This window comes from Fulmarus glacialis, unplaced genomic scaffold (assembly GCF_000690835.1).
Source record: "Fulmarus glacialis isolate BGI_N327 unplaced genomic scaffold, ASM69083v1 scaffold6453, whole genome shotgun sequence".
In the NCBI taxonomy this organism is placed as follows: domain Eukaryota; kingdom Metazoa; phylum Chordata; class Aves; order Procellariiformes; family Procellariidae; genus Fulmarus; species Fulmarus glacialis.
The window spans coordinates 1-26,582 of record NW_009202191.1 but is presented as its reverse complement, the minus strand read 5'-3'; the positions used below and the strand labels follow the sequence as shown (position 1 = coordinate 26,582).

The 26,582-nt window shown below is 35.9% G+C and overlaps 1 protein-coding gene across 2 annotated transcripts in view; it reads right to left on the bottom strand.

Annotated features, from left to right (window-relative positions):
• Nucleotides 1–24,105, bottom strand: part of LPIN2 (lipin 2) — a 27,114-nt gene extending 3,009 nt beyond the window's left edge. Inside the window, exons 1-15 of one of the 2 annotated variants that reach the window (XM_009574184.1) lie at nt 23,909–24,105; nt 20,985–21,080; nt 17,194–17,492; nt 14,317–14,424; nt 10,140–10,263; nt 9,180–9,501; nt 8,841–8,940; nt 7,515–7,702; nt 6,221–6,314; nt 5,779–5,848; nt 5,578–5,667; nt 4,738–4,820; nt 3,320–3,464; nt 2,321–2,469; nt 1,758–1,844 (exon numbers count right to left, since the gene is read on the bottom strand). In XM_009574184.1, coding sequence (XP_009572479.1) covers nt 1,758–1,844; nt 2,321–2,469; nt 3,320–3,464; nt 4,738–4,820; nt 5,578–5,667; nt 5,779–5,848; nt 6,221–6,314; nt 7,515–7,702; nt 8,841–8,940; nt 9,180–9,501; nt 10,140–10,263; nt 14,317–14,424; nt 17,194–17,492; nt 20,985–21,080; nt 23,909–24,100 — 2,147 coding nt within the window. In that variant the 5' untranslated portion in view covers nt 24,101–24,105. The remainder of the gene's footprint in view (nt 1–1,757; nt 1,845–2,320; nt 2,470–3,319; nt 3,465–4,737; nt 4,821–5,577; nt 5,668–5,778; nt 5,849–6,220; nt 6,315–7,514; nt 7,703–8,840; nt 8,941–9,179; nt 9,502–10,139; nt 10,264–14,316; nt 14,425–17,193; nt 17,493–20,984; nt 21,081–23,908) is intronic. The other variant, XM_009574185.1, reaches the window with a different exon arrangement.
• Nucleotides 24,106–26,582: the final 2,477 nt, after the last annotated feature.

The following is a 26,582-nucleotide window of genomic DNA, read 5'->3' as shown; positions in this document are numbered from 1 at the left end:
GCTGAAGAGTTTCTTTCCAAACATAAGTATACAGTTATAGCAATGTCCAGAGGCACCAGTTTAGGTATTGACTTGTTGCAGTGCTCTGCACACACACAAGAAAAAGACCATTCCACTGTTAAAAAATCTGCAAGGCATGTAAGTTTAAATACATGACTCAATCAAAACTGAGAAAAAGGAAGTGCAAAAAGAACAGGGATGGTAATCTCAGATTACACAATTACACTGACTAGATTGTGTTTAAATAAGTGCCACATTGGTTTTATCCAGCTTCTTTCAGCCCAGCTGTAGGATGATAGCAATTATTTAAATTATCTGCATCACATAATATTGGATGCCAGATCTCCTCTTGGTTGTTGGATTTTTTCAGGTTGTTGACAGAATTTGCAGCGCAGAGTGAAGGACCGAGAACAAGAAGCATTCATCAAGCCCCTAAATTTTTCCTGCAGACTTTGTATGTTCATCTGTTACACAGATCTGTACACAGTTGCTGCATGCACAAAAGGCTTGAGTGTTTATGAATCAGGTCTTTGAAAACACACAATCTGGCAAATAATTCCAAAACTACTCTTCTATTAATAACCTAATCTTTGTTTTGTATCTCCCATGGACTGTAAGAGGCCACAGATGAAATTTAGCTCTATGCAACAGAGCGAAGGTCAACCAAAGATTCCAAGACCCCAAATATTTTTCGGGAAGAAAGATTACTAAACTTAAAAACAAAGATAAAAGCTGATTCTTTTAAGTGGATCATGAAGTACTTAACAGTTGATCATCTTGTGATCCTCAGCAGCAAGTACTATTTCTATAATCACTATATTTTTGAAAAACAGTTTGCTAAACAAAGGACCAAATCTGAAAGGGGAGGAAAAATGAAGGTTTATTCTGCCCTAAGTTACTGGACATAAATATTATAAGGCTATATAACTCTTAGATGAACAGTACATTTATAAGCGTGTGGTTCACACCACTTTTGAACTAAGCAATCACTTCACCACTGCTGCATGGGGGAAGTCATCTTTCCTCTCCTTCCTCCCCTCCCGTAGTCACATGGGCTGCCTCTGCAGGTTCTTGCAGATCACAAGGTGAGCACGTTCTGTTGACTAAGCCAGAGAGGGCAAGGGGAAATTGCCATTTTGCTGAATTACTTTTCTACTGTTTTACTGGACTGCATTGGCTTACATCAGAAGCGCAACAGTGACAGAAAACTTGAGCCAGGCCAACCAACCTTCCGTTTGTTGTCCAGCAGTGGAAAGTTGTTAATTAAACTTGTTTCAGAACATTAAATCTATCCTAAGGAGCATTCACTTCAGTTTGGTAGCAAACACATTAAACCACAAAATATTTATGCATTGGAAGGACACTACTTAGGTTTGAACTTACACTGTACTGTGTTTGTAACAGGCTTTGTGATCAACCTGAGTTAGTGGAAACAGACATATGCATAACTTTGAGAAATTATTGCTATTATGGTTCTCTTTTGTAGTCACAACAATGTTACACACAGTTCTTAAGAACTAAAATGCAAAATCAAACATTTGAGAAGCGAACTAGTAAAAGTGGTGGCTTCCATTCCTGTAAAAGTATACATCTGGGGAAAAAATTTAGTTTTGTTTGTGAATGACAGAAGTAGCTCACTTCCCAACGTTCAGCCCAACAAATTCTAATAGATTGCATAATTATTAACAATCCAATTACCTGCCCATTAATTCCCAAATTCCAGAAAACCTTAATTGCTTCATGGATTACATACTCACTCGTTTATGGAATGATAGAGTTTTGCAATGCCCTGATGAGTCCAGTCTTTGCCAAGGTGAGGGAGGATGTGTCCTAAAGCATCAGACCTAAAAGCAAAATCAGATAGCTGATACTAAGTATATGAGTTTTGTTAAAGACAACCATTAATGAATATAGTGAGTATTTACAGAAATATCTCTGCAGAATGTCCTAACCATTTCAAAAGAGAATTAGTAACTACTCCAGGCAGAGCAATTGCTGGGGCCATACAGCACAAGTCAGTTTCCAAATTAACCTATGGCTGCTAAACCTGGAGAAGTCTAACTGAAAGGGCAATAGTCACATGTTAACATTATCACTCTAGCATTATTCTTTTATTCCTTTAAAAGACATTTTCTAGTATGCTCTAAATGCAAGTACAAATTGAAATCAAAGCAATAAGTGTTTTTCATGACTGTTAATGAACATCCTTTAATAATCTTCTTAAATCAAGTTTCCTTATCTTACTTTGAAAAGCAGGATAGGATCAATAAAGCAAGGTAAAAATATCAAAGAGAAGAAGAAAAACCCCAATGACACTTACTTGGTTATTGTTCCATCAATGTCCGATATAATGATTTTATCATTCCAGTTCCACAGATATATTGTTCCCGCACAACGGCAAGTCCCTTGATACTGGGTTGTAATACTAAATACAACATCATTAGGGCCATCTCTGAGCTTCAACTTTGCCTTTAGAATAAATCAAAATAATTGAAAATATAAGTTGCCCTCACTATAAAATTTTTAGAATCATAAATGAGCTATAGAAAATGGCTCGTATATTCTTCCTCATCTATTTTGATTAACTCATCAAAAAGTGAACCATGGTTTAACACTGGCAGAGTTTTGCTGGTAAAGTCTGTTCTGTAATCTGGGTACATGTATTTGTCCATAGCTCCTGTATCTGCTTACAGCAGCACTGACAGTAATCAAAGATACTTGAACCTCTGCTGCTTTAATTCTTGCTATTACAGTAGACTTACAGTACTATCAAATGGAACTCCCAGTTTGCTATAGTATGCAATAGTATTTTCTACTTAGTGGATGCTTTCCTCAAAATTCTTCCCTGATGAAGATCATATATTTAGACAGTAGCAGAACTAACTTGTATGTTAGACTGCAATGAATAAACTGCATACCAATTTAAATGTACATTAGACTGTTAAGATCCCAGGATATCCACACTGCAGACGCCACCAATGTCACTTTTTTGGCAACATCTTAATATAGAAGTTTAATTATAGAACTTTGTAAGAAATTATTTTTTTTAATCCAAACACAGATTCTTAAAAAACACAACAGAAGAAAAAAAGTCCCTGCAGCTGCCCACGCTAGCACTGGAAAATACTTTAGTTCTTTTTTAAATTTTAAATTTCCCCATTCCTTTTTTCTACTGCTAGAAAAGTAACCCAAAGATAATTTTTTACTTCGTGAAATGTACTTATATGTCATTTCTAAAAAGCAGAAAAAGTCCGACTTTTAGAATCGAACAGAGTGGAATTATGAAGCATCCTATGTACAAGAAAGGCATGCCACTTACTATTTGGTCCGAAGATAGTCTAAGTGACTTCTTATAAGATGTAGTGTTCCCATGGGTTGGATGCTCTACTGGGGCAGAATCTATTTTCAGGGATTCCTTCAACTCTTGTGATGCTTCATCACTAGAAGAATCATCTTCTGGAGGTCTAACATGACATCACCAGAATAAATGTAAGCTACAGAAAATCCTTCTTTAAAGGTGTAAAATTCTTATGCAACAGTAATTTCTGCTTATGTTGAGGATTTGCTACTAGCCCGATAGCACAGATTAATAAAGTCCATGGTCTAGAGACTGCCCAGATAAAGGTAGTATATGCTAATAAGAATTAAGTCTTGAGCAATTAATGCATGCTAATATTGGTGGGGCTCTAAATATTACTATTACTAGCTGGCTCCACACGTGATGAGTTTAGTGAAGACACAGTGTCAAGTGATCACTAACACTGTGTTGATGAATTCGGTAAACTGCAGATGAAAAGGGATACTGAATGAGTAATGGTGTTTTGTTTTTAAAAAAGCTGCCACAGCTACTATATAATTTAAACTGTGGGTGATGAGTTAGTGGAGTAGCTCACCTTTTAAGGTTATTCACAGACTTATTTCTCTGCTGATTAGAGATTTCAAGATTAAAAGCAGCATTTAATTTCTCTGAAGTATTCAATCACAATATATTTAGTTTCTTAAATCTTTAAGACACCAACAACACTTACAAGTATCTCTGTAAAATCATGGGAGAATATGAATATGCATAACAAATTATCTAGACTGGGACAATTTTGTGCTAAATACTGCTAGTTTTCAACCACACTCTTGGGCAACTTGTGCACTGTAATTAATGCTATTTTATTGTTTCAATTATTTAGTGTTACAAAAAATTGCACATGGTTCAAATTATTCATACAGTATTAGGCTTTAAAAAAAAATTACAAACAGTATCTCAGAAACAATACTACTATATTTACAGAGTAGTGGCCCATTGATAAAGGTTACCATATATGTCATTGTTGTTCTGTCAGTTATGTTACTATTTAAGAACTAAACACAATAGTATTTAGGAAATAATTGTAGTGTGTTTGTAACTCCTACAATGTTTGCTGCTGTATTATTTTGCTGAATTGTTTGCCAAACACTTCTAGTTTCTCTTCAGTAGCTTAGAGGAAAACGTTTCTTCCCAAGTAAAATCCTACCGAATGCTTTATTAACAAAAAAGAAAAGGAAAAGAGAGGCAAAGGAAAAGAGAGGCAAAGGAAAAGAGAGGCAAAGGAAAAGAGAGGCAAAGGAAAAGAGAGGCAAAGGAAAAGAGAGGCAAAGGAAAAGAGAGGCAAAGGAATAAAAAAAGAGAGGCAAAGGAATAAAAAAAGAGAAAAAAGAAAAAGGCACTATTCAGTCCACAAAACAAGTCTTCAGACAGGAACACACCTACTATTAACTTGCTCTTTTATAGTTGCTGGCAGTTCATTTGCTCTTTGCATCTCAGTTTTCCCCTCTTTTGCCTCTGGTATCTAAAGCAACATGATCATAAAAAACATATTGACATTTTAAGCATTTTAAACTGATCCAAGCAAATTCATAGTTCACACTTAAGCAAATAGCTATCAATATAGTACATAAACTATATTAAGTCTCAGAATTGCTCATTCTGTAAATTATTTAACAAAAGGATGCTTATGAATAAATGATCCATTAAAGCTTTTTATTATCTCAGGAAACAAAACTCTGCATGCCGGAAGTTGAGAACTACTAGTGTAACATGATGAATTTAGCATTGAAGAAGCTGTCAACCTCTAAGCTTATAAAAAGTCACTTTTTTTTGGCGGGGGGAAGTAAATTTGAGGCACATACTCAAGGTTTAGAAAGCTTAATTTAGTCTAAAATGGGGTGTCTCAGCATAGCATCTATTATGCAGCACAGCACCTACTTATTTATTTGTGTATACATTCCTAAAACATACTGCAGTGACGGCAGAGTAGCTCTGACAACTGCTTATGGCTGTGAAGAAAGAATTTTAAGAATATTGTGCAACAGATAAATACAATAAATTTTGTTGAAGCAACTAATAACAGCAAATAAAGATGTGGTATTTAAGACTAAATATACAGAAGCAGCTACAGCTACTGCAACATTGAGTAACCCTCAACTGGCAATCAGCGACACAGCTACATGAGCAGCGTGCTGAGGCACTTCTGACAAATTACATTTTTTTCATTTTTTAACAGCTGGGGGCGGCGGGGGGGAGGTGTCAAAATAAGTCTCAGGTACCTGTTTAGTCATGCTCTCTCTCTTGCGCCAGAACCACCACCTTCCAGACTTCTTTGGCATCTTTTCTTTGACCCAAGACTCAACAGTAGCCTGAAAAATTAGGCATGTTGTTTTTAATTTGTATAGAAAAACAAAATAAAGAGATAATCATGTGTTACTACATACAAAATCTTTTTAAAAAGTATACATATATCTATTTACCTTAGGCAAACTCTTCTGAAACACCTGCAAACTCAGAATCATTGGAGCAGCCAATGCCCAGTTATAATACCTGTTTTAAAACATGTTATTGATAAGATATTACAAAACCTGACTAAAGGTCAATAAATATCAGTGTGCAAACTGCCCTTTTGTTCATGAAAAAATATATTTGCTGCCAACAACTAATACTAAACTTTTCTGGAAGCAGAGTTATTTTAATATATACAATTCAACATCAGTGGTAATTGCTGGAAAAAAAATCTCACTTCAGTTAAAGCTAAATTTCATGCAAATCTTAAGTTCAAAATAATTCTCTCTGAGACTGAGAAACAGATCCATCAAAAACACAAATTGCAATGGAAGCTGAGAAATGCACTCACTTTAAAGGATAAATTTTAAATGAGATGATCTATGACCTAATTACATGATATAGGGAGTTTACCTGTTATAAATCCTTATTACCAAATTAGGATTGTCTATGAGTCCAGGGTTTTCAGCAAATTCATGATAAGTAATAATATGTTCCATGAATTTTTCTGCAATAGAAGCAGATTTTAATTAAAAATTAATTAATATAAAATCCCACGATGTCTGATTAGTTTGTATCTACAAAAATGCTTTCTGTCTTTTCAGAGTCTTTGCTGATCTTGCAACATCACTCAAGATATGCTAATATGGCCTACCTGTCAAGAGTCTTGTGACTGCCTCCTCAGTAACATCGAAAGCCTTGTTACTTCAACAATCACATGAGAATTAAGAAATTAGAAGAGGGAGGATAAGGACGAGGTAGGAACTAATTCAGTTCGCAGGCTGGAAAATGAAAGCCATGCTTGTCTAAGCAAGTTTTCTTTAAAAATTATTATGGCAGGTAAGGGGCCTACATACTACACTAAAAGGGGAGGGGGAAGGATGTTGTCAGCTTTTCAGGTTTGTTTAATCACTGACTACTAATAGTATTTTCATGACTAGTGACTATACAAGTTTGCAGAAATTCATGATTTAGTGTAAGACCCTGGCATGGAAAACAATTTTTTTCAAATCAAATCCAATATTACTACCATGTTACCGAAAGAGCTGTTTTGAGCCTTTATTAATAAGCATTTAAATTTCACTTGATGCATTAGCGACTGGATGACCATTTAAAAAGTAATACTAAAAACGTTGCAGTACATGTTCATGAAGATTATGTGCTTGCAGAAGCTCCCTCAAAAATGCATACAACTTTAATATTAAAATTAACCATAGCATTAAGAGAGAAGAATCAGTTGGTAACAATTTAAAGGTTAACAAACATTGAGGATAGGAAAAGTAGAGCAGGAGAAAAGATAGTCCAACACAGTAGTCAAAGTTTTTTAATTGCTTAAAAAAAACTAAAAAGAAGAAAAATTATCAGGCAATTGGAAAGAATATGAATTGTGAAGATTTATATAGGACTAAGCAAGTAATTGCAGCCAGAAACAAGAGTGGTTGGCCAGATACGCAATATGTAGTGCAAAAATGGAGACAGAAAGCTTCTCAAGACATCAAGTGCTCTTGATTAATTTGTTAAATTCTGTTATCTCTGCTTGGCAAATGCTTGAGAATTTTAGAAAATGAAAGATTATCCATTCCCTTTTCTCAACATGAGCATAATAATAAGCCAAAGCTTTACAAGGTGGAAATCAGAGCATTCAAGCCCCTTCATTTGTTTAGCCGCCTGAGCTTTATTACTGTTTATGTTTTAGTCTCTCACATACCTTTAGAAATCTCTCCATTTTCATTGAGACCTCCACAAAGTGAAAGTGTAACATCAGGCAAGTCCATAGCAGAATCAGACATGCACTCTGTACCACTATCCGCAGCAGCACTTCCTACTGATTGGGGTGACTGGGAACCGGAAAGGGTATCTGACTCTGTCCACTGCCTGAAGCCTGGATCAGAATCACTAAAGAAAAGAAGTCCACATTTTCCATCAGTGTTTCACTTGCCAAAAAAGTATATATTTTAGGTTACAGAACACACTATATGATTACTCAAAAAAAAAAAAAATCATCTTGCAATTGCATTTCTTTTAAGTATGACATCATTTTACAACATAAATTTAAAACCAGACAAACAAAAAACAGACACAAACACACACCCCCAACCCTTCATAATCCTGGCAGATTGACAGTTTCCAGTTCTCCTAACATTCACCTGCAAAAAAATTGGATCTAAATGAGGAAAAGATCCTCTAAATTCTATTTTTGCAGAACAATACTATGCTCCTCTTTCCTCAATCTTTACCAGAAAGCTGTAGAAGAATAAAAGGAAAAAGGACATTGCTTCATGTTTTTACAACACTGTGTGTTTGGAAAAAGTACAATAGAAAAGAAAGGTAGCCTTTTAAATAAAAAAAAAAATCACATTGTCATCTAAGGTTAGAGTTATTAGTTTGATCCCAAATAATGTAATCAGTAAGTACTGAAAAGTTTACAATTTTAGTTTTAACATAAACCAATAGACACTTCTTCCTTATTAAGCTGTATTTTTACAAAGGTCTTCCTAGACAGTTATTCTTTTGGAGAGTATTTTTGGAGTATAAAATGCTTTGATTTAATAAAAAAGCCAAACAAACGAGTGAATTTTGAGACTGAGCTGCCTTGCATGAAGATCTTGTGAGTTTTTTTTGTTGGTCTTTTTTGATATTAAAAGAAAAAGTTGAAAGAGATGTACAGGGCATACAAAAAATAAACTGATGTGTATTTATCTAGAGCTAGCAATATGGCAAAATAAAGTACTGGTGCAAAAGGAGTGTGCAGTTTAAACCCATCCCCCCCCCCTATATTTGCAGAACATACAGGTTCCACAAAGATTAAAACTCTCAGTAATGACCTCCCACGTGATCTTTCCATGTGTTTCTTGTCAAATCAGAAACAGATTTTCACAATGAGATCAGTACTGATTACTCCACAGCCTAGAAACCTGAAGGCCAATTCTTTTTATCAGACCTGGCGCATAAACATCTAAACCACACATGTAATAACTCACATAGTGCAAGTGCAATATAACCCTAGATCTATAGAACCTTAATTCAGAATTACCTTTTGGGAAAGTAGAGTGCTGCAACTTCAGGTTCCAAAGCCTTTAGGTCCTCCAAGTAAATATCATCAGGCCCCTGATGATGACTGCGCTTGTACACCCCTGTTAATTTTAACAATTAAGATTACTAACATGAAGCTATCCAGACACATTAAATACAAATGTAATTGTGGAAGATTCAGACTTACTTGTAGCATTTATAAATCCAAGAGTTTAATTATAGTTTTAGTCAGATAAGACTTTAAATAGCAAAAACTGAAAAGGCACATTTATACTTTTTCCACTATGGCCTCAAATTTGGTATCGCACTGAAGGAAAGAATCAACAGCTTTATTATATACCTTTCTTTTTTGAAGGAGAGTCAATTTTTGCTATTGGCTTTGTTTCCGGTAAAGGGTCTGCCAACGGTCTGGAATGATGATCAGCATCTAATGGCAACGGATCTTGCGGTTCTATGATTGCAGAAGCAAGAGAATCTTTAACATCCATCTGCTTAAGCAGAGGATGAGTTCTTGGCTGAGGTTTCAGTACTGTACACACAGAATCTTTCACATCATCATCATCTTCAACTTCATCAGAGCTGAGTATGACCCTAAAATGAGTTTTCTCTGATGGAGTAATGGTAGCCGTTCTGGGATGCTCCAGTTTCTCTTTCTTGCTTATCTGAAAAACAAAACTCTAATCAATCCTTTCACTTCACGTTTGTTTTTAAACATTAAACTTGTACTCATGGTACAAGTCCTGGTCACAAGTAAACTGGCTAAGAATTTAAACGTGTTTTATGTTGCTAAAATACATGTCCCACCTTATTAGCAAAGCTCCCTGCAACAGAAGCTTCATACTAGCTTATTTACAAGTTCAGTAAAGAAACTGCCATACAGGAAGTGCTGACTTGACCAAACCATGGCAAGAAAAAAGCATAAATGTGGATGTACCAGGGCTTCTGTCACCAGCTGACATGTTATATAACAAATTTACTCCATCAAGGCTACAATTCCTCTGGAATAAACTAGAACTTAGCCTAAAATAAAGGAAATTAATTTCTAAAGTCGCTTTCTTCAGTTTCTAACTAAAAATTCAAACATTTCAGATTTTTACTGCTAGGTTTTCTGGAATTACTTTGCTGACCAGCTTTTGAACTCAACAAATTCGACTATCTGCCAGCCACAAGGGGGTGCTACTTTCCTATTTCAGCTGAATTATTCTGAAGAACAGCAGCAGATTTCCAATCTTCTCTTAGGGGACACGTTTAGGTATGCCAAAAGTCAGTTCACAAAGTTAGAGACAATAAATAAATTTACCTTGGTTGATTCTGGGAATCCTCCCCAGGTCCATTCCATGTGAGATTCAGATCTGAGCAAGCTCTCAGCCGGTTTAACTTCTAGTTCTGAATCACTTTTAGGGCAGACTGGCTCAGAGAAAGGGCTAGCAAATCAACAAGAACAAAAAAAAAAAAAAAAAGAAAAGAGAAAAAGAAGGCTACAGTGTTAAAATGCATTTGTTGTGCAGCTACTGTTGGTAGAGTTTTCTACAGCTTAACAGAGCTTCAATTATTCAGCAACATGGCAAGAAGCCCAGCAGGGTTTTCAGACAGTGAGAAATTAGGTTAAAACCAAAATCACATTAAAGGACTTACACAGCGATCACCCTAAACAGATTCCTCCACTATCTGCAGTGTAGGTATAGCTCTCCCCTCAGCCCACGTTCCATTTTTCAAACAAAACAAAAAAGTTTATCTAAAAGTAAGACAGAAATTAGCTTTAAGTTCCTTTCCTCTGTAAAAATACAGCATTTAAGCTTGCTATACCAAGACTTGAGTAATAAAAGTCCTGCAAATCTAACTCACAAATGCACGAAAACAACACCAATTCTCGATGTGGGGAAAACAACATTAACAAGATACGTTAGAAGAGGGAAGGGAGATTACTTGAAAACTTCCTTCAGGTGTGTTTGGACTACATGACTTTTTAAAGTTCCATCCTATCTTTCCTACAGTGGTTATTATCCATAAAACAGAAACAGACCTCTGGAATTTACTTTAGCCAAGACTACTTTTAAGCCAGAAGAACTCACTCTACAAAATGCTAGAAAGGTGTGATTTCAAAATCATTTTGCTCTTATGATCTTAGGGAGGAAAGGAAACAGAAGAGGTTGTTTTGAAGTAGCATTCAGTGGTGGGACAGGTCCAAGTCTAGCCTTTCTTGAACAGGGCAATTATATTGCATATTAGAGAAATGCTGCTCTTTTTACACTTTGACATTCATAGAGTATTTTGATTTGGTAGTGTTTTTTTTTTTTTTTCTTTTAAATATATATATAAACTGCAATATTTGAATTTGAATTGTAGGGACCAGAACTGGACACAGCACTCCAGGTGTGGCCTGACCAGCACTGAGTAGAGTGGGATGATCACATCTCTATCTCTGCTAGTAATGCCCCTGCAGATGCAGCCCAGGATCCGATTTGCCTTCATTGTTGCAGCAGCACACTGCTGACTCCTGTTCAGCTTGTTGTCCACCAGGACCCCCAGGTCCCTTTCAGCAAGGCTGCTCCCTAGCCACACAGATCTGAGCCTGTACTGGACTCTTGGTTATGTCGTCCCAGGTGCAGGACTTCGCACTTGTCTTTGCACTTGTTGCACCAGGAGAGATTTCATCTTGATCTAAGAAAAATCTTTTACAGTAAGAATAGTCATTCACTGGAACAACATTCCCAGGGATGCGTCCCCCATCACAAGAGGTTTTCAAATTGTGACTGGACAGGGCGCTAGATTAATCCCATCTAGTCTCCCTTTTCCATGAATGGTTGGACCAGATGATCTTTTGAGGTCCCTTCATCCAGGGATACAAAAAAGCAAACCACTTAGAGGTTTCCCCCCTCAGTTCTCCTTTAACAATTTCCTACAGAAATTACATTTTCTGTACTGTTAGAAGGGCTTAGTTAAAGTAACACACCAATGAAAATACATGTACATATTTCATCTAGTCTCCCTTTTCCATGAATGGTTGGACCAGATGATCTTTTGAGGTCCCTTCATCCAGGGATACAAAAAAGCAAACCACTTAGAGGTTTCCCCCCTCAGTTCTCCTTTAACAATTTCCTACAGAAATTACATTTTCTGTACTGTTAGAAGGGCTTAGTTAAAGTAACACACCAATGAAAATACATGTACATATTTCTGGAGGAATGGAATATGAACTCATTTTACCTACATGCCCAAATAATTTGTTCCGCCTATATCACAAGTCAACTGGAAGCCATGCAGACATATTAACCTGTTTCTAAGCCTAATTCTTAATATTCAGCAGTACTTGCAAAAGACTGAATATTTCAGGGCTTTGAGAACCTAAGCCTGTTCCACCTCCCTCAAAGTTTAAGTTTTCCATTATCATTCTCAGGGAGAAGTCTTTAGTCAAAAGGCCCATGCTTGTAATAGTGATCTTCTAGTCATGCTAACGTTGCTTGTTAAAACAGGAAGACCATTGATGGTATCAGGTATCAAACGGTTAATGGTTATGCTTTTTGGTTTTATTCTAGTAAGTAGGACAAACAGAAGTGTCCTCATTGAAAAGACTTAGGCTACTATCTTCCCTTAGCTCCCTGCAAGGGTTCTGAAGAGCAAGATGACCAACCTCAACTAGAAGACAGTTAGCTTTTCCAGGTCTCCAAAAGGGAGGTTATTAAAACCTCCCACTTCTCTCTCACTGTACAATGGCTACATTATAGAATCTTTCTTTGGTGGCTTAGGAGAAACAATTTCATGCAAAATTTCTCTTCTCCTAGATGGCTCATGCGAGAGAGAATCCCCCCCCCAACTCCCCTCCAAAGAGGGAAAGGAAAATTGTCAATTTCTCTGTTACACTGCAATCTGTACTGGAGAGCTTTTTGTTTAAAAAAAAAAAAAAAAAAATTATAAATAGCCTAGGTATCTCACATGATGCACAAACAAGTTGTTTGAGCAGACTATCCTCTAAATAAGTAAACAAGAAGAGAGGCATGAATCTGAATAGTATCTCCCAGATATAGCCTGCTAGTCTATGTTAGCTGGAGTTTTATAAACTGAAAAGGACTATCAGCCTCTATACTACAATTACCTAGGTGATATAATCCATACAACACCGGGTCAATTCTCAGGGTCAAACACTGTGACCGCTTTTCAGTCACAAACCACAAACCTTTGGGGAACATTTGAAGACTACATTTCATCAAGTACAATTGAGGATGTGGTTGCCAGCCCAAAACATAAAAAGGAATGATAATGGCATTTCCTGTCCAACTGCTTCTGTTCATTAACAAGCTATGCACTGGGGGAATTAGCAGGCACCAAGCATGGTGTGGTACATTCAGACGCTAAGGCCACAGCCCTGGAAACACCTGAAGCAGAGAGATTATATGCACTTCAAAAAGTATTTTATGAAGCTCTCTCTATTCTGCACTACCATCTGTTGATACAGAAGAACAGGCACCTGTGCACTGAGCAGCAGCACCAAGCATGCAATAACAAGTATCACACAAGACTGACCAGTAATCCTCACTGACACTGAATATCTGCTATGAGGTAGAGTCCTCAGTCGAACTGAAAAGCAGTAAAACTAAACACTCACCAAAGAGTTAAAATGAATCAAGATACTGCTCAGCATGCTATGCGCTATATATATGCCCTTCCCTATGCCCAATGTTCAGGAAAAGTATGAAATTTACCTCTACCACATATGGACAGAATGCTTTCTTATGCAAATAGAGATTGATGTTAGAATGGTGAAATCCAAAGGGTGAGCCTTGAAAAATCTAGAAACTGAATGCAAGAGGAATGTAATAGCATGAACATCAGAAACTGAAGAGCTTGAACGTACAAACAGAAGTGCCCTAGCCACTGTAACCGAAAACTGACTGGCGAGCTGTATTATGTCATTGTTAAGAATCCACAATCAACTGATACTATTTCTGGTATCTCTGGGTTAGTATTCTAGTAACTAGCAAATCCTCTGTTCTGAAATGGAATATGATTTAAGTTGAGGACGTAGCTTTACCTCGAGTAGTTTGCATTATTTCACCTTCCACTATTCTAACTTACATACTCAACACTTCTGCTTTATGGCATATCAAGTGTTGCTTATGCTAAGGTGAATCATCAGGAACATATTCGTTTTCCATACCCTTATTAGTAATCTTATTAACTGTATTTTACTAATCTTATTAACTGTATTTTCTTTTTTTAATAGTGAATTTTAGTAAGAAATTTTTTTTTCACTTGAGGGGAAAAAAAAGAAAAAACAACCCACAAATTTTGTTTAATACACAGAGTAGAGAGGAAAGTTCTCAAAGTTCCAAGTGAGTATCAAATGCTGCATTTGATATCACAAGTTAGGCACGTTTGATAGTTTTACAGATCAGGGGAAAAAATTAATTAAAAGGCATATTAATTTTTTTTGTAATTACTCATCATTATACATATGATGACATTACAAAGTTACTTACTTCTCCAGAGGGGACCAGTCTCCATCAGATAAGGGGTAATGATCCTTCGAGTGATAAATCAAAGATTCTTTTTGTTCTTCACCCTTTGGTGATGAATTTGAGGATCCTCTGTGGAGATACATGGGACATTAAGTCAGCTATAAGAAATTGCATTACTAATTCAGTTAGAAAAGTTACTTATATGTTATTAAAAATCCAAGATCAAAAGAAAAAAGTGTATAGCTTAAAGAATTAATTGTTTGCAACACACCTTTATATAACTTAAAATGTATATAAAAACTATTATTAATACTTGAAAATACTGCAAGTTTAAAAATCTACTACTCTTGACACATAGTAAGTTAATATTGAAGAAGTCACAAGAGCATAAATGGTATCACTCTGTACAGCCAGCTAATATTATCAAAACCCAATGATGAACAAAGATTTACATATAACCTTTACTACGTAAGCCTTAGAAACACTGAAAAAGTTAGATAGAAAAGATAGTTTTGACAATGCACTTTAAGACTGCACATTTCACAAATTAAAATCAGTAAGAAAACAGGGGTAGGTACTAACCTCACAATTTACCCAAGAGTTTACAAATTAACATAAACTACAACAAGTAGCTATAATACTGCACTTCTCTGAACAGTGGGGTTTGTTTTGCACTGGGAAGTCTACTCAATATCTATAACAAAAAAAAAAACCACCAACCAACAGTAAGACCCATTCAGCAGACATGCATTGTATTTTACACAGAAGTCCCTTTTAAATATTTCCAACATAAGTACTTCAGATCTTTTTACAGCTTTCTGAATTTAATTGAATAAATAGCTACTCTCAGGATATAACTGACTTGTTTTGAGGCTAGATCAAGGGCATCATGGCTACACAGTGGATAGAATACACGATAGATAAGCCTGGAATTTGAGTGGAAAATGCAAAACAAATTACTTTAAGCCATTATTATGAAAGAAAAAAGTATTTTTGTTCCATTAGCAGCACAGTTGAACTGGTCTTCTTTTGGAATGCTAACAGTAATTTCTCTTATGGATGGAGAAAAGAAAAGATTTTAACATTATCTACTAAAACACAAATATTTAGAATTTACACGCTTACTCAATACAGCCTATTAGACCTTAAGCAGTTAGAGTGATCTACCTCATTTGCACAAGTCTTTCATTTGGAAGACAGTTTAGACTATGTTAAATACTGAACCCTAAAAATGTCTTACTAACTCCACTTCTTATTCAGAAGTATTATTATTATGAAACTTGATGATGATGGCTTGACTTGAGATGAGCTACAGAAACTGTACATCCTTTGTATTCATAAACCAAGCTAACTGTGATAGAAATATGTTTCATACTATCTTTGTCTGTATCCAGTGCTAAGTATCTCCAAAAGATTAAAAAGGTATTATTGAACAATTAAGTAAACACACACACAAAAAAATATTACAGAGAGTTCCTCAATATTATGACTTCAGAGGGGGGCAAGACGACACACAGGTGGTGCTGAACAGATTTTATTCACTGGGAATTTGTGACCAAATGAGTTCACATGAAGCATCAAAAAAATCAAATTTCATCCATAAGTGGATAAATTTGAAGGTTAAAAATCCAAATGCAGTCAAAGATTATTGAAAGTAAGAGGGGAAAATCAGTATGCATCAACCTATAGAATCATAGAATCGTTTAGGTTGGAAAAGACTTAGTGCTTTAAGATCTTGCTTTTCTTAAACTGGAAAAGAAGGAAAAAAGGAAAAATCTCAAACCAAACAAAATGCCAATTCCCAGACTTAAACAGAGCAGTGAATATCTAAATGACAGTTCATTTACATAAATATGACAGTGAAAAAATAAGGCAAATGAACTAAGAAAGCCACAGACATTCTAGAAAACACTTTAAAATCTAAATTCTGTTTGTTGTGTTTTATTGGTCATAGGTGTGATAACAGTTAGATTCATGTTTTCCTGTTGCACTAACCTTTTTGGCTGGTACTTATTAAATTTGAAACTCCCTTGAAGACCCATACTGAAGGAGTTTTTCAGTTATACTTTATTCTCTTATACCAAAACATTCTTCCAATTCCCAGACCAGATCTTGAATTTATTCAGACAGTACTACATTTAACAGTAACACTGTCCAATAAAGCATCTAGCTTTGTCTAAAAATTAAGTCCACTTCTTTTGTTAAGCAGCCTAAGAAACTTCCACATAAAGCTGATGAGTAGGCCTTTCCTGGATTTTAAGCATTTATATGCTTCATAGCTTTCTTCTATTACTATAATCTTTCCTATTACTCATATAAGCTTCTTCAGCTTATTAGTATGTGCTACCACTTTACCGCAAGCTCCAATTTACTAATAGTTTATCCACTTTAAAATACAGGACTGATTTTTTCTTCCCCTTCCTTTATGACTAGATACATGTAAAGAATTCTCTTTACTAATGTGAAGGAGCATTCATTTATGTAGTTTTCAGTTACCAAAGTAAAGTCCAGGTTCCAGAGAAGTCAAATTCAGATGTGGTTACTACAGGCATTCCACACTGCAGTTTATGTAGAGCTTACCGAACACACCAGAAGACCATTCTGCCTCAGAGAAATTACACTGAAACTTCTTCTCAGTCACACAACAGATCATGACAACACTTCTTTACCAGAATGGGCTTAATTGGATTTCATGTTCATAACAAAATGGCCAAACTTGAAGGATTCTGTAAATATGTGGAAGATAATGGTTTGGAGTTTTGTTTGTTTGTTTGAGGAAAAGCCTACCCAGAGCCTACTGAAACTTACGCATTACTTGCATAGAAGAAAGGTAACAAGTCACCTTTTAAATGTTCAGTGATAACACTGAAAGCAGTCAGCAAGTATCTGATAGTTTACCTTAGGGGTTGAACGCTTTTTTCATCATCTGAGCTTATTTCCATTTCAAAAATCTCTTCCGTCCCAGTAGAAGAGATCTGATCTTCCTTCCTGATATCTTGTTTGTATTTCTTTCTTCTTCTTTTTTTCTTTTTCACAGAACCTGGGGTGAATATAGTCTCTGTTTCCAGAGAGTGTGGAATTTCTGAGTTTACACATGTCCTCTCATTTTCACCTGATTTCAAATGATTGCCAGTGTCTTTAAAAAACTGGTCTTCAGTGGGTATTGGAGATGTTGCCAAATATGCAGGAACTTTTTCCTAAGCAAAAAAAAGAAAATAAAGAACAGACTAATTTTTTTACTTTGTTTTGGGCATACAGGATAGTTGCCGGCTACAAGATTAATCCTTGCATCTATATTTAGACACAAAACCATACAATACCCCAGTGGTATGAAGCTGATATCCAGAAAGGAACCAAGTTCACTACAGGGATTACAAAAGTTCAGAAAAATGAATGTTAGTATTCTTACAGTTTCAGACATAAACAATTGATTTTGCCAGCAGAACAAATACTCAGTCAGTGGAATGTTTTTGAAATTATCTGCCCTTGAGCACACCAGTTCTATCCACACTTAGTAGATGTGTTAATAAAAATGGTTAATTAAATCCACTGCTGTCTATTTACTTTGGAACAGATTCATAGAAAGGTGTAGGTTGGAAGGGACATCTGGAGATCATCTGGTCCAATCTTCTGTTGAAAATAGGGCCTCAGGTTAGGTTATCGATGGCCTTGTCAAGCCAAAGGTTGATTATTTCCAGTGAGAGAGAGTCTACCACTTCTCTAGGCAACCTATTCCTGTGTTACATTGTTCTCACAGTGAAGGATTTTTCTTATATCCAGTTGGAATTTCCCCCTTGCGCCCTTTGCCCCTTGTCTTATCACCAGGCATCCTTGTGAAGAGAGTGTCTCCGTCTGCTCTATAACTACCTTGTAGGTATTGCAAGACTGTGGTTAGATCCCCCTGAGCCTTCTCTTCTCTAGGCTGAACACAGCCAATTCCAGCAACCTTCCTTCCTATTTCAACTTCTCCAACCCTCTGATCATCCCTCCACAGAACTCCGTCCAATTTTCCATGTCTCTCCTGAACTGGGGAACCAGAACTTGGTAGACCAGAATTGTGTTCCAGGTTCGGCCTAACATATACTAGGTTGAGTGGGACAATCCCACATCCCTCCATCTGCTGGCTGTACTCCTGCTGATGCAGCCTAGGACACCTTTGCCTTCACTGTGGCCAGGGCATACTGCTGGCCTTTACAGCAGAGATGCATTTCATCCAGTCAGACCCCAGCCTGTACTGCTGTGTGGGATTCTTCCAACCCAGATGCAAGACTTCACATGTATCTTGGTTAAACCTTGTGCAAATCTTGTTGGTCCAGTCTCCCTGCCTGCCAAGTTGGCTCTATATGGTGGCTCTTTTTCTGGCCTGTTTACCTCTCCTCCCAGTTCAGTGTTACCCACAAAATTGTGAAGGTACATTCAGTGTTGTCATCCATGTCAGATACTATTTATGTAAAGTATCTTTCAAAACGAAAAACTCAACTATAATTTACTCACATTAAAACTAACAAACAAACAACTCTCAATTAATTACAACTCACTGCCCTTTAAAGGAACAATTCAAATGAAGGAAAAGCTTTACCAATGGACTGCCTGGGGTTATTTACATCATAACAAGAAACTTAAAGATACTGACACCTAGACTGAAAGAACACCCTGGGAGTGGACAAAGTGGAACAACAGTAAAAGAGAATGGAATTTGCATAGCAAGGAGAAAGAGAAAAAGTTATGGAGCTTCATATTAAGAATAGAACTAATTACAACATGCCTGTTATTTTACAGGACTCTATGCAGAAGATTAGTCAGAAACTACACTGTGATCAGAAACAGCCAGAACACCGAAACTACTTTTGATGTGTTCAAAGTCTGAACTGCTATTATTTAATATTAAATTCAAACTTTCCATCGAGTTAAGAGTTACAGACCAAGTTTTGTTCCACTGGTTGTAAAGTAGAGAGAAGTGGAGAAAGGAGAACAAAATACAGCCTTATACACACACACACAGATTTTGCATTGTGAAAAACCTCCAAATAAAATAGCACCTAAAATAAAGTTAATATTCTATACAACGTGATAAATAATCCAGAATACCAAGACAAAATTAAAAAAAAAAAAAGAGGAAAAGTTAAAAGAAAACTGGCTGAAAAATGGTGCCTGAAAGTTACATTATAATAGTCCTGATTTACGTGAATTGAGGCACGTGGTGTTACTTCTGAATGTCATGATGTGAAAACAAAGACTGACCACTTGAAAGAACCTTTCTGAATCCATCGAGAACTCGATGAGAGCTTTATCATTTATACATTAAGCATAGCTTCAAGAGGTGACCACAAGGACACATTGATCAGTAGCAGAAATACTGAGAAAAAAAATGTCTAAAAGCACTAAAAACAACTCAGTCATCTACTTTGTAGCTAACTCAATCTATAGTTTCGGCATGAACTACCAGCTTTCCAGAACACATTATACACAGGTAAGGCACTCTTCTTATAAATTAAAATATACTAAGCAGGCGCAATAAAACCTTTAAAACATTGTACTGGGGACAAAGGTAATGGTTATAACCCTTGCTTTCTGAAAGTCTTAAGACTGATCAGTTCCCATCAATGGCTGACACAGACTACATCTATAAAAAACTGCTTTCAGTTTTGATTTTAATCATGGTGTATGCTAAAACAGAACCCAACCTTCCTTTCTCTTAAATGTTATGAATCTCTACCCCAAGTTATCATTTAGGGTCTTAATGCTTATTTTCTCCTTCCACTTCAAATTATATTTAACTGCTTTCAAAATGAGACCTTCCTCTGATCCCTCACAATAAACAAGTAGCGCCCTAAACTAAAAAGTGGATCAAGCTCATTTCCTTTAAAGACTCAAATTTGTAATAACAACAGGAAATTAACACCTCATCTTTTACTTCACAGAGACAAAATTTTTTTCTCTCTCCTCTAATTGACTATTTTCATTAAACCTTTTGGAACTTTGTATTTAGAACTTCTTTCTTCTGTCTTGGCTGAAAAATGCCAACAGATTCCAAAGTGATCAAAACCGAAGCTCAGGACTGACAATATTGTGATTACATAGGTCCCATATCCTTAGGAAATCAGACTAAAAATCAACAATTATTCCTGTTTTTCAGAGGCTCATTAGCTTCCAGCTGCAATAGGTTTTTGGGAAATTAATTACTGTATTATAATACAAGAAGAATTCTCAAGTCCAAGAAGTTACTGTTAACTGGTGAAAGTTTCATAGATAAAATTGTGAAAAACTGTGCTAAAAATTATAAGGCAAATTAAAAATATGCCAAAATAGACCACCTTTATTAGTAGAGAGGTCAGTAGCACAAGCTGTAAGAACTTAAGGCAAAAATTACTATAAGGCACTGCCATCTGTATAACTGCAGTCAAAAAGAATGAATATACTAAAACAAAGTAAAAAAAAGCCAACAAATCTTTCAAATAATGCTCTAATTAAAAAAAAAAAAAAAGAATTAGTTTCTTTATTATCACCGGTAGCAGAATTGTACCAAGCACCAAGCATCTTGGCAGCATATGAAAGTGATGTTAAGATTCAGTCACAGAAAATCTAGCTTTCATAAAAGTTACAATATTGACAACACTATATTGAGCATTTTTAAACACATTACTCTGTTAATACTGCATTGTAGCCATCGTGAAACACAAAGCCCTTACATTTTCCTCTTCAGTTTCTTGTACAAAGAAAGCTTCTCCATTGTCACCCAGTTTCATATGAAGATCAACAGCATCGCCATTAATTTCTATATCAATCTGTGGGAAGAGACAATTTAATGTAAATAATTCATCATAGGGGAAAGCACTGACCTCAAGGCCCACTGCTCTGAGAGTAAACTTTGTTCCATTGCATAATCACGTCTCTTTCTCCTCCCTCTGCTTTTTGAAAGAAGTCTGTTATAATAATGGTCTTTATTTTGTTAACCTGCAAAATGCATCATGCTCATAACACCTACAAGAAAAATTGGAAAAAAAAAAAATCTCAAGACTGAACCTTGTTCAACTAATTTGGAGAGCTAGAAGTATAAATAATAATCATTGATCTAATCTTTATTTCCTGGAAGAATGATTGAGACTGTTCACGTTCATATGTTTAAAGCTCAACCTGAACTGGGGCCTGGTATGAATCCGAGTCCTGAATACCAAAAGTTCAAGATGACAAACTGGAAGCCTCCAGGAGGCAGGCTTTGTTTCAAAGGGATAGAGATTTGCCACGATTATTTCTGCAACTCAGTTAACGTTGTTTCAGATTTTCCTGCTCAGGACTTTACAGGGATACGACATAGGACCACAACCCTTCTGCAACCATAGTGCTTTCATCAGAGGAAGAATGTTTTTATTCTCATAAAAAGGTACTTTAACTTAGATTACATTGCACAGGAGGGAGAGATTACCCTTCCCCACATGTATGAAATAATGTTATAATAGAGAAAAAACCAAATGTCTTTCTAAAACCAAGCTAAAACTATTTTACTTCCTCCTCTTTGCGAAATCTTGGGCATCCAGTTAAGTTCCTTTCCAAATTTTTCCAAACAAAATGTGTTCAATATTCAGATAAAATTACCTTATTTTTCAGTAAATCTGCTTATCTAATGGTATCTGTATATCTGCATTTAGCCTAGCTAATTAAAAATAATTTAATACATGTCGGACAGAAACACAATGGACTTGCCTTACTGCAGAAAATGCCAATGGCATTTCAGGTTATATATAGACACTTTTGTCAAAAGGAGACCAAGTTAAATTCTGTAATTGCTATGAGATATCCAAGACGTACATTACTCAAGTTCTAGTTTCCTGCCAATACAAAAGAAAAAATTGCACCCCGAGTCATACAGCTAGTATTGTGATATGAATACTCATATTCATAGTTAGTTATCGTGATATGAAATGGCCAGTCAAAAAGGAAAGAGAACTAATTTTAAGATTAGCACATGGACTGCCAAGAAAAAAAACCAAAACACCATAGTGCTAAGAAAGACAGTATCCATGTATCCTAATCCACTCCGTTATTCGCCCATTTATGAGAATAAAACCATTAGCCAAGGAATCCCAATCATAGGAGATGATAAATTACAGGTAGGTAACCAAACATGCATGGGGACTATACCCAAATCCTTAAGATAACAGCTTTTCTTTTTCCCCACAAGAACTGAATGGTTTTGATCTGAAAATTGTATTTATTTCACTACTGAACACAGTTTATTCTTAAAATATTTTCTTGAATTTCCAATTAAGTAACATGAGTCTTCTACATACAGCAGGTATCAAGAGTAGATGTTTCTACTATTCAACCGCTTTTTAGAGGTACCCTGAAACTGAAATCCTCCCAAATTTGGTTCAGCTTCTCAGAAGTGTAAAGACATTTAGCAAGCTCAAGTTTCAAATCACTCCTGTTGTAAGTGCATCTCACTTGCTTAGACATTAGAAAAAGTATAGCTATACGACCTCTCTTGTACCTTGCTGAAAAACTGTAATGTAATCTGTTGCGGTATTGTTAAGGAAAATCAACTTTTTGTCAGCAGCATGCTCCTTCAGAAAAACACTACCAAGTGGGAAATCAAAACAAAAAAATGAAACAAGAAAACTGCTGCTAGCCTGTGTTACTATGATAAACTTACAACTTTAATGCATGTAACTCCCAGTATGGACCATTAACAAAAAAAAAAATGCCCTAATATAACTGCTCTTTTAATTGCACTTTATTCTCGTTTTTCAACCACAATATAAAGACAGGGGTAGTTTCCTGCAGTGTCCTTTCACTTCTTAGAAAAGCAGCATGTAATCCTGAGGTTTTATGATCTGTTTGAATCAATCCATCCTTTGGCAGCACACCCACAGGCAATACTGCCATACACAGTACTCCCCTACCAACAGTAATATAAAGTTGTCCCCACAATAGGTCCATTTTTCGGTCAAATTTACAACCCAATCCAACTCACTCCCTAGGCACGATTATAAAGCCTATGGAAAGGGGATGGCAGGACAATCTGCTCGGGTAGCACCACAGTCTCAGACTGGCTGGACAGGGAATTGTACCAGATCCTCTTTCAAATAGGCCCACATAGGAATGAAGCTTCAGCCCCAGTTTTTATTTGCTTGTGGATATTAATAACTGCATTTTCTACTGCTTATCAGCCTTGAACAGAGCTAACAAGGAGTAATATTTATGATAGGTCACCACCCTTAAGACATGCTCTATTTGTCCTCCAGACATTCCAAAAATAGTTGCTTGCAGCATCAGGGATCAGTTAAATGGCATTAAGCATTTCTAAGCCATGTAAATATTTCAAGACTGTGAAGTCTATATGTTTGTATTATTCTTTTTGCATAGCTCAAGAGCTGTCAAAGCTTTCCTTTCACAGTTATTTTTTTTGCAGACTCCTTAGATTACCACAGGAGGTTCTGTTTTGCATTCCAAAACTATCACTTTGTACACAGCATATATGAGAAACTGCTCTGTACTGAATCAGCCTGCTAACTGGGTATGTGGCGGGTTGGGGAAGGAAGGAAGGAAGGAAGAGGGGAAAAAAGGGAATGCATTGGTATTCAAAACTTTGTTTTGGCCCACTTTCTGAACTTACCACTTTTTCTTTAGAGCGCAATACACCAAGCTTCCCAAATCGGACATGAAAAGGAGAACACTGGTATGTACCATCCTGTTGCCGGACCACAATGACATCAATGCATCCAGAAAGGGTTGCCTGATTAATGCCTTTGTACAGCTCCTTCACAGTAACCAGGACTTGTCCTGCAAGTTGTCCTACGTAGTTCATAGTCTGAGACTAAGGGAGAGGAAGAAAAAAAAGAGTAAATAAATTTTAAAAAAGTAAAAAGTTTTTTAAAATAAATTTTTTAAAAACATCTAAATAGATGTGCAATGTCATTTATCAATTACTCTGATTATTGTAACAAGCTTTACACAAATGCCTTGAAGAGTCAACAGAATTTTGAGCCAATTCTTACATTACTAAGTCTCCAGAGTTATAAAACCTCTTCTTAAGAGTTTATCAACTTGAATCTATGATTATTTAAATTTTTAAAGTAAATTTTTTAGCATGCCATTTTTAAACCCCAAAGCCTAGATTCACGTGATGCTTAATTACTCAGAAAAGCTAAAAAGACAAACTCATTCTCTGAAGACTGCCCATTTAATACAACTGATCCTCTATTGAAAATGGAGATAACTGTACATAACGATGCAAAAAAAATCTTAAAAGTCAGGAAAAGTTATGTAGAGCGTACTACATGTAACTCTTCCTTTACAGCTCTGTATTTTAAAAATGGCTGAGTCACCTTAAAGAAAGTATTAAAAGATCTAATGGGAGACAGAGGAGTTTGAGAATGACTGTGGAGAAAACAAATATGGAAGAAATCCAGTTTTCTTCCTATATAAGGAAAGCACACCACCAGTGAATTTATTTGCCATGAAACAAGCACTAAAACCTCTTGCAACATAAAAATCATGAGCTTGTAAAAACCTTTCTTGAAAAGCACTGCCATCAACCTTCAGAAGTTAAAACTGAAACGAGCAAGACTTCCACCTGTGGTAGGTGATGCCAGATACTCAAAGTTACTGAGACTCTCCCATTAAATTTTGATTAAATAAAACTACAGTAAATATCATCTAGACTTACAACATATACTTCTCTAAACAGCTTAATGAAGCTTGTAGGTACCTATATTTAAAACAGCTGCTGAAGTAAAGTTTGCTCTGTGAAAACAGAGTGAACCTAGCAACATGACCTTGTCCTGAACACACTTCTCATCCACAAGCAGATGACTTACCAGCTAAAAACCATTTTTCCACAGAAATTACACCTAAACATTAAATTCCAAATACTACATTTTCGTATGTGAAAAGCATGTCTTAACCAAGTTTACACACTCATGCAATATATTAACTGTATAGAGTTATCTTACCCACTAACTACTTTCCACAGGTTTCACAAAATTTCAGTCAAGAGAAAACAAATCTTTTACAGTTTTTTGGGGTTGTTCATACTCCTGACATGAGAAAATTGAAAAAGAACATTAGGTACTCTAGGTGAAGGAATCTTACTAATTGAGAGTGGGGAGTTCAGGACAGAATACAAGGAAAGGAAGATGCACACATTGAGAAAATTATGCTATAGTCAAAGACAAATGAAGAACACATAGAATCACTTATCAAACATTGTCTAATCCATTAAAAATACTTAACTGAATGAATGAATTTTGAATGACTGCAAGTCTTTCAGACTAAGAATACAATGTGAACTATGATTGCCAATAAGTCATGAAGTCCAAAGATTTCTCACAACATCTAAGCTTTAATAAAAAGAGGAGGGAAAACCGTGAAGTGTTCTAATGGAATTCTAAGTGCAACCCTCCCTCATTCTGCCGTCTCCCATGTCCCACCCAAAAGACTGCTACAAGCTCATTTCAAATATATCCAAGCAATTGCATGCCTCTGAAGTTAAGGGTATTATTTGGGAGAACAAAGAGCCACTGCAAACAGACAAAACACACAACACTGAACACATAACGGGGCTTAAATTGTAAAAATTCTATTTTGGGATAATATTTCTCAAGAAAAGTCTAAGTGAATTTCTTTGTCTATTTGCTAATCTATTTTTATTAGCCTCTGAACAAGGTTTAGGATTTTTCTCAATGCCTCTAAACAAAGTCGTATTGCACTACAAGAGTTCTTCCTCCTGATACTGCTTTCATTATCTAGGTAATTAATCAATTATTTCTGTTCTGAGCCTTCAAAGCCTTCTTACAGTAAAGCAGGGTACCTTGCATTCATTCAAAAGGAAGCTACTTTTGTAGCATCTAACAGTACCAATAGAACTGTAAACATGCAAGAAATCTAAAACTACTTTCACAGACTTACAGCAGCTGCAGAAGTATTTTTCTCCATCTCAGGCTTCTCAAGCGTAACATACATTACCTAATCATATTTAGATTTTTAAAAAAAATTCCTTCCTCTCCACAAGACTTAAGAAGGAAAATGGGGGTTTTCCAATACAGATTTAAAACTGTTTTGAAATTATCCACAGAATTACTATGCTAGGTAACATGCTAGAGAATTTTCTCCCGTAGCTTTTGTACAATATGGTTGATGAAGACAAAAAGAACTAATGAGATTAGCAGAATGGACTCCCTATCAACATTAGTGATTAATAAAATTCAGTTTCATCTCTAAGTAGTTTCAAGTACAACTATAAAATTGACTGCTTGCTAATGAAATAATCATAGAATCATAGAATCATT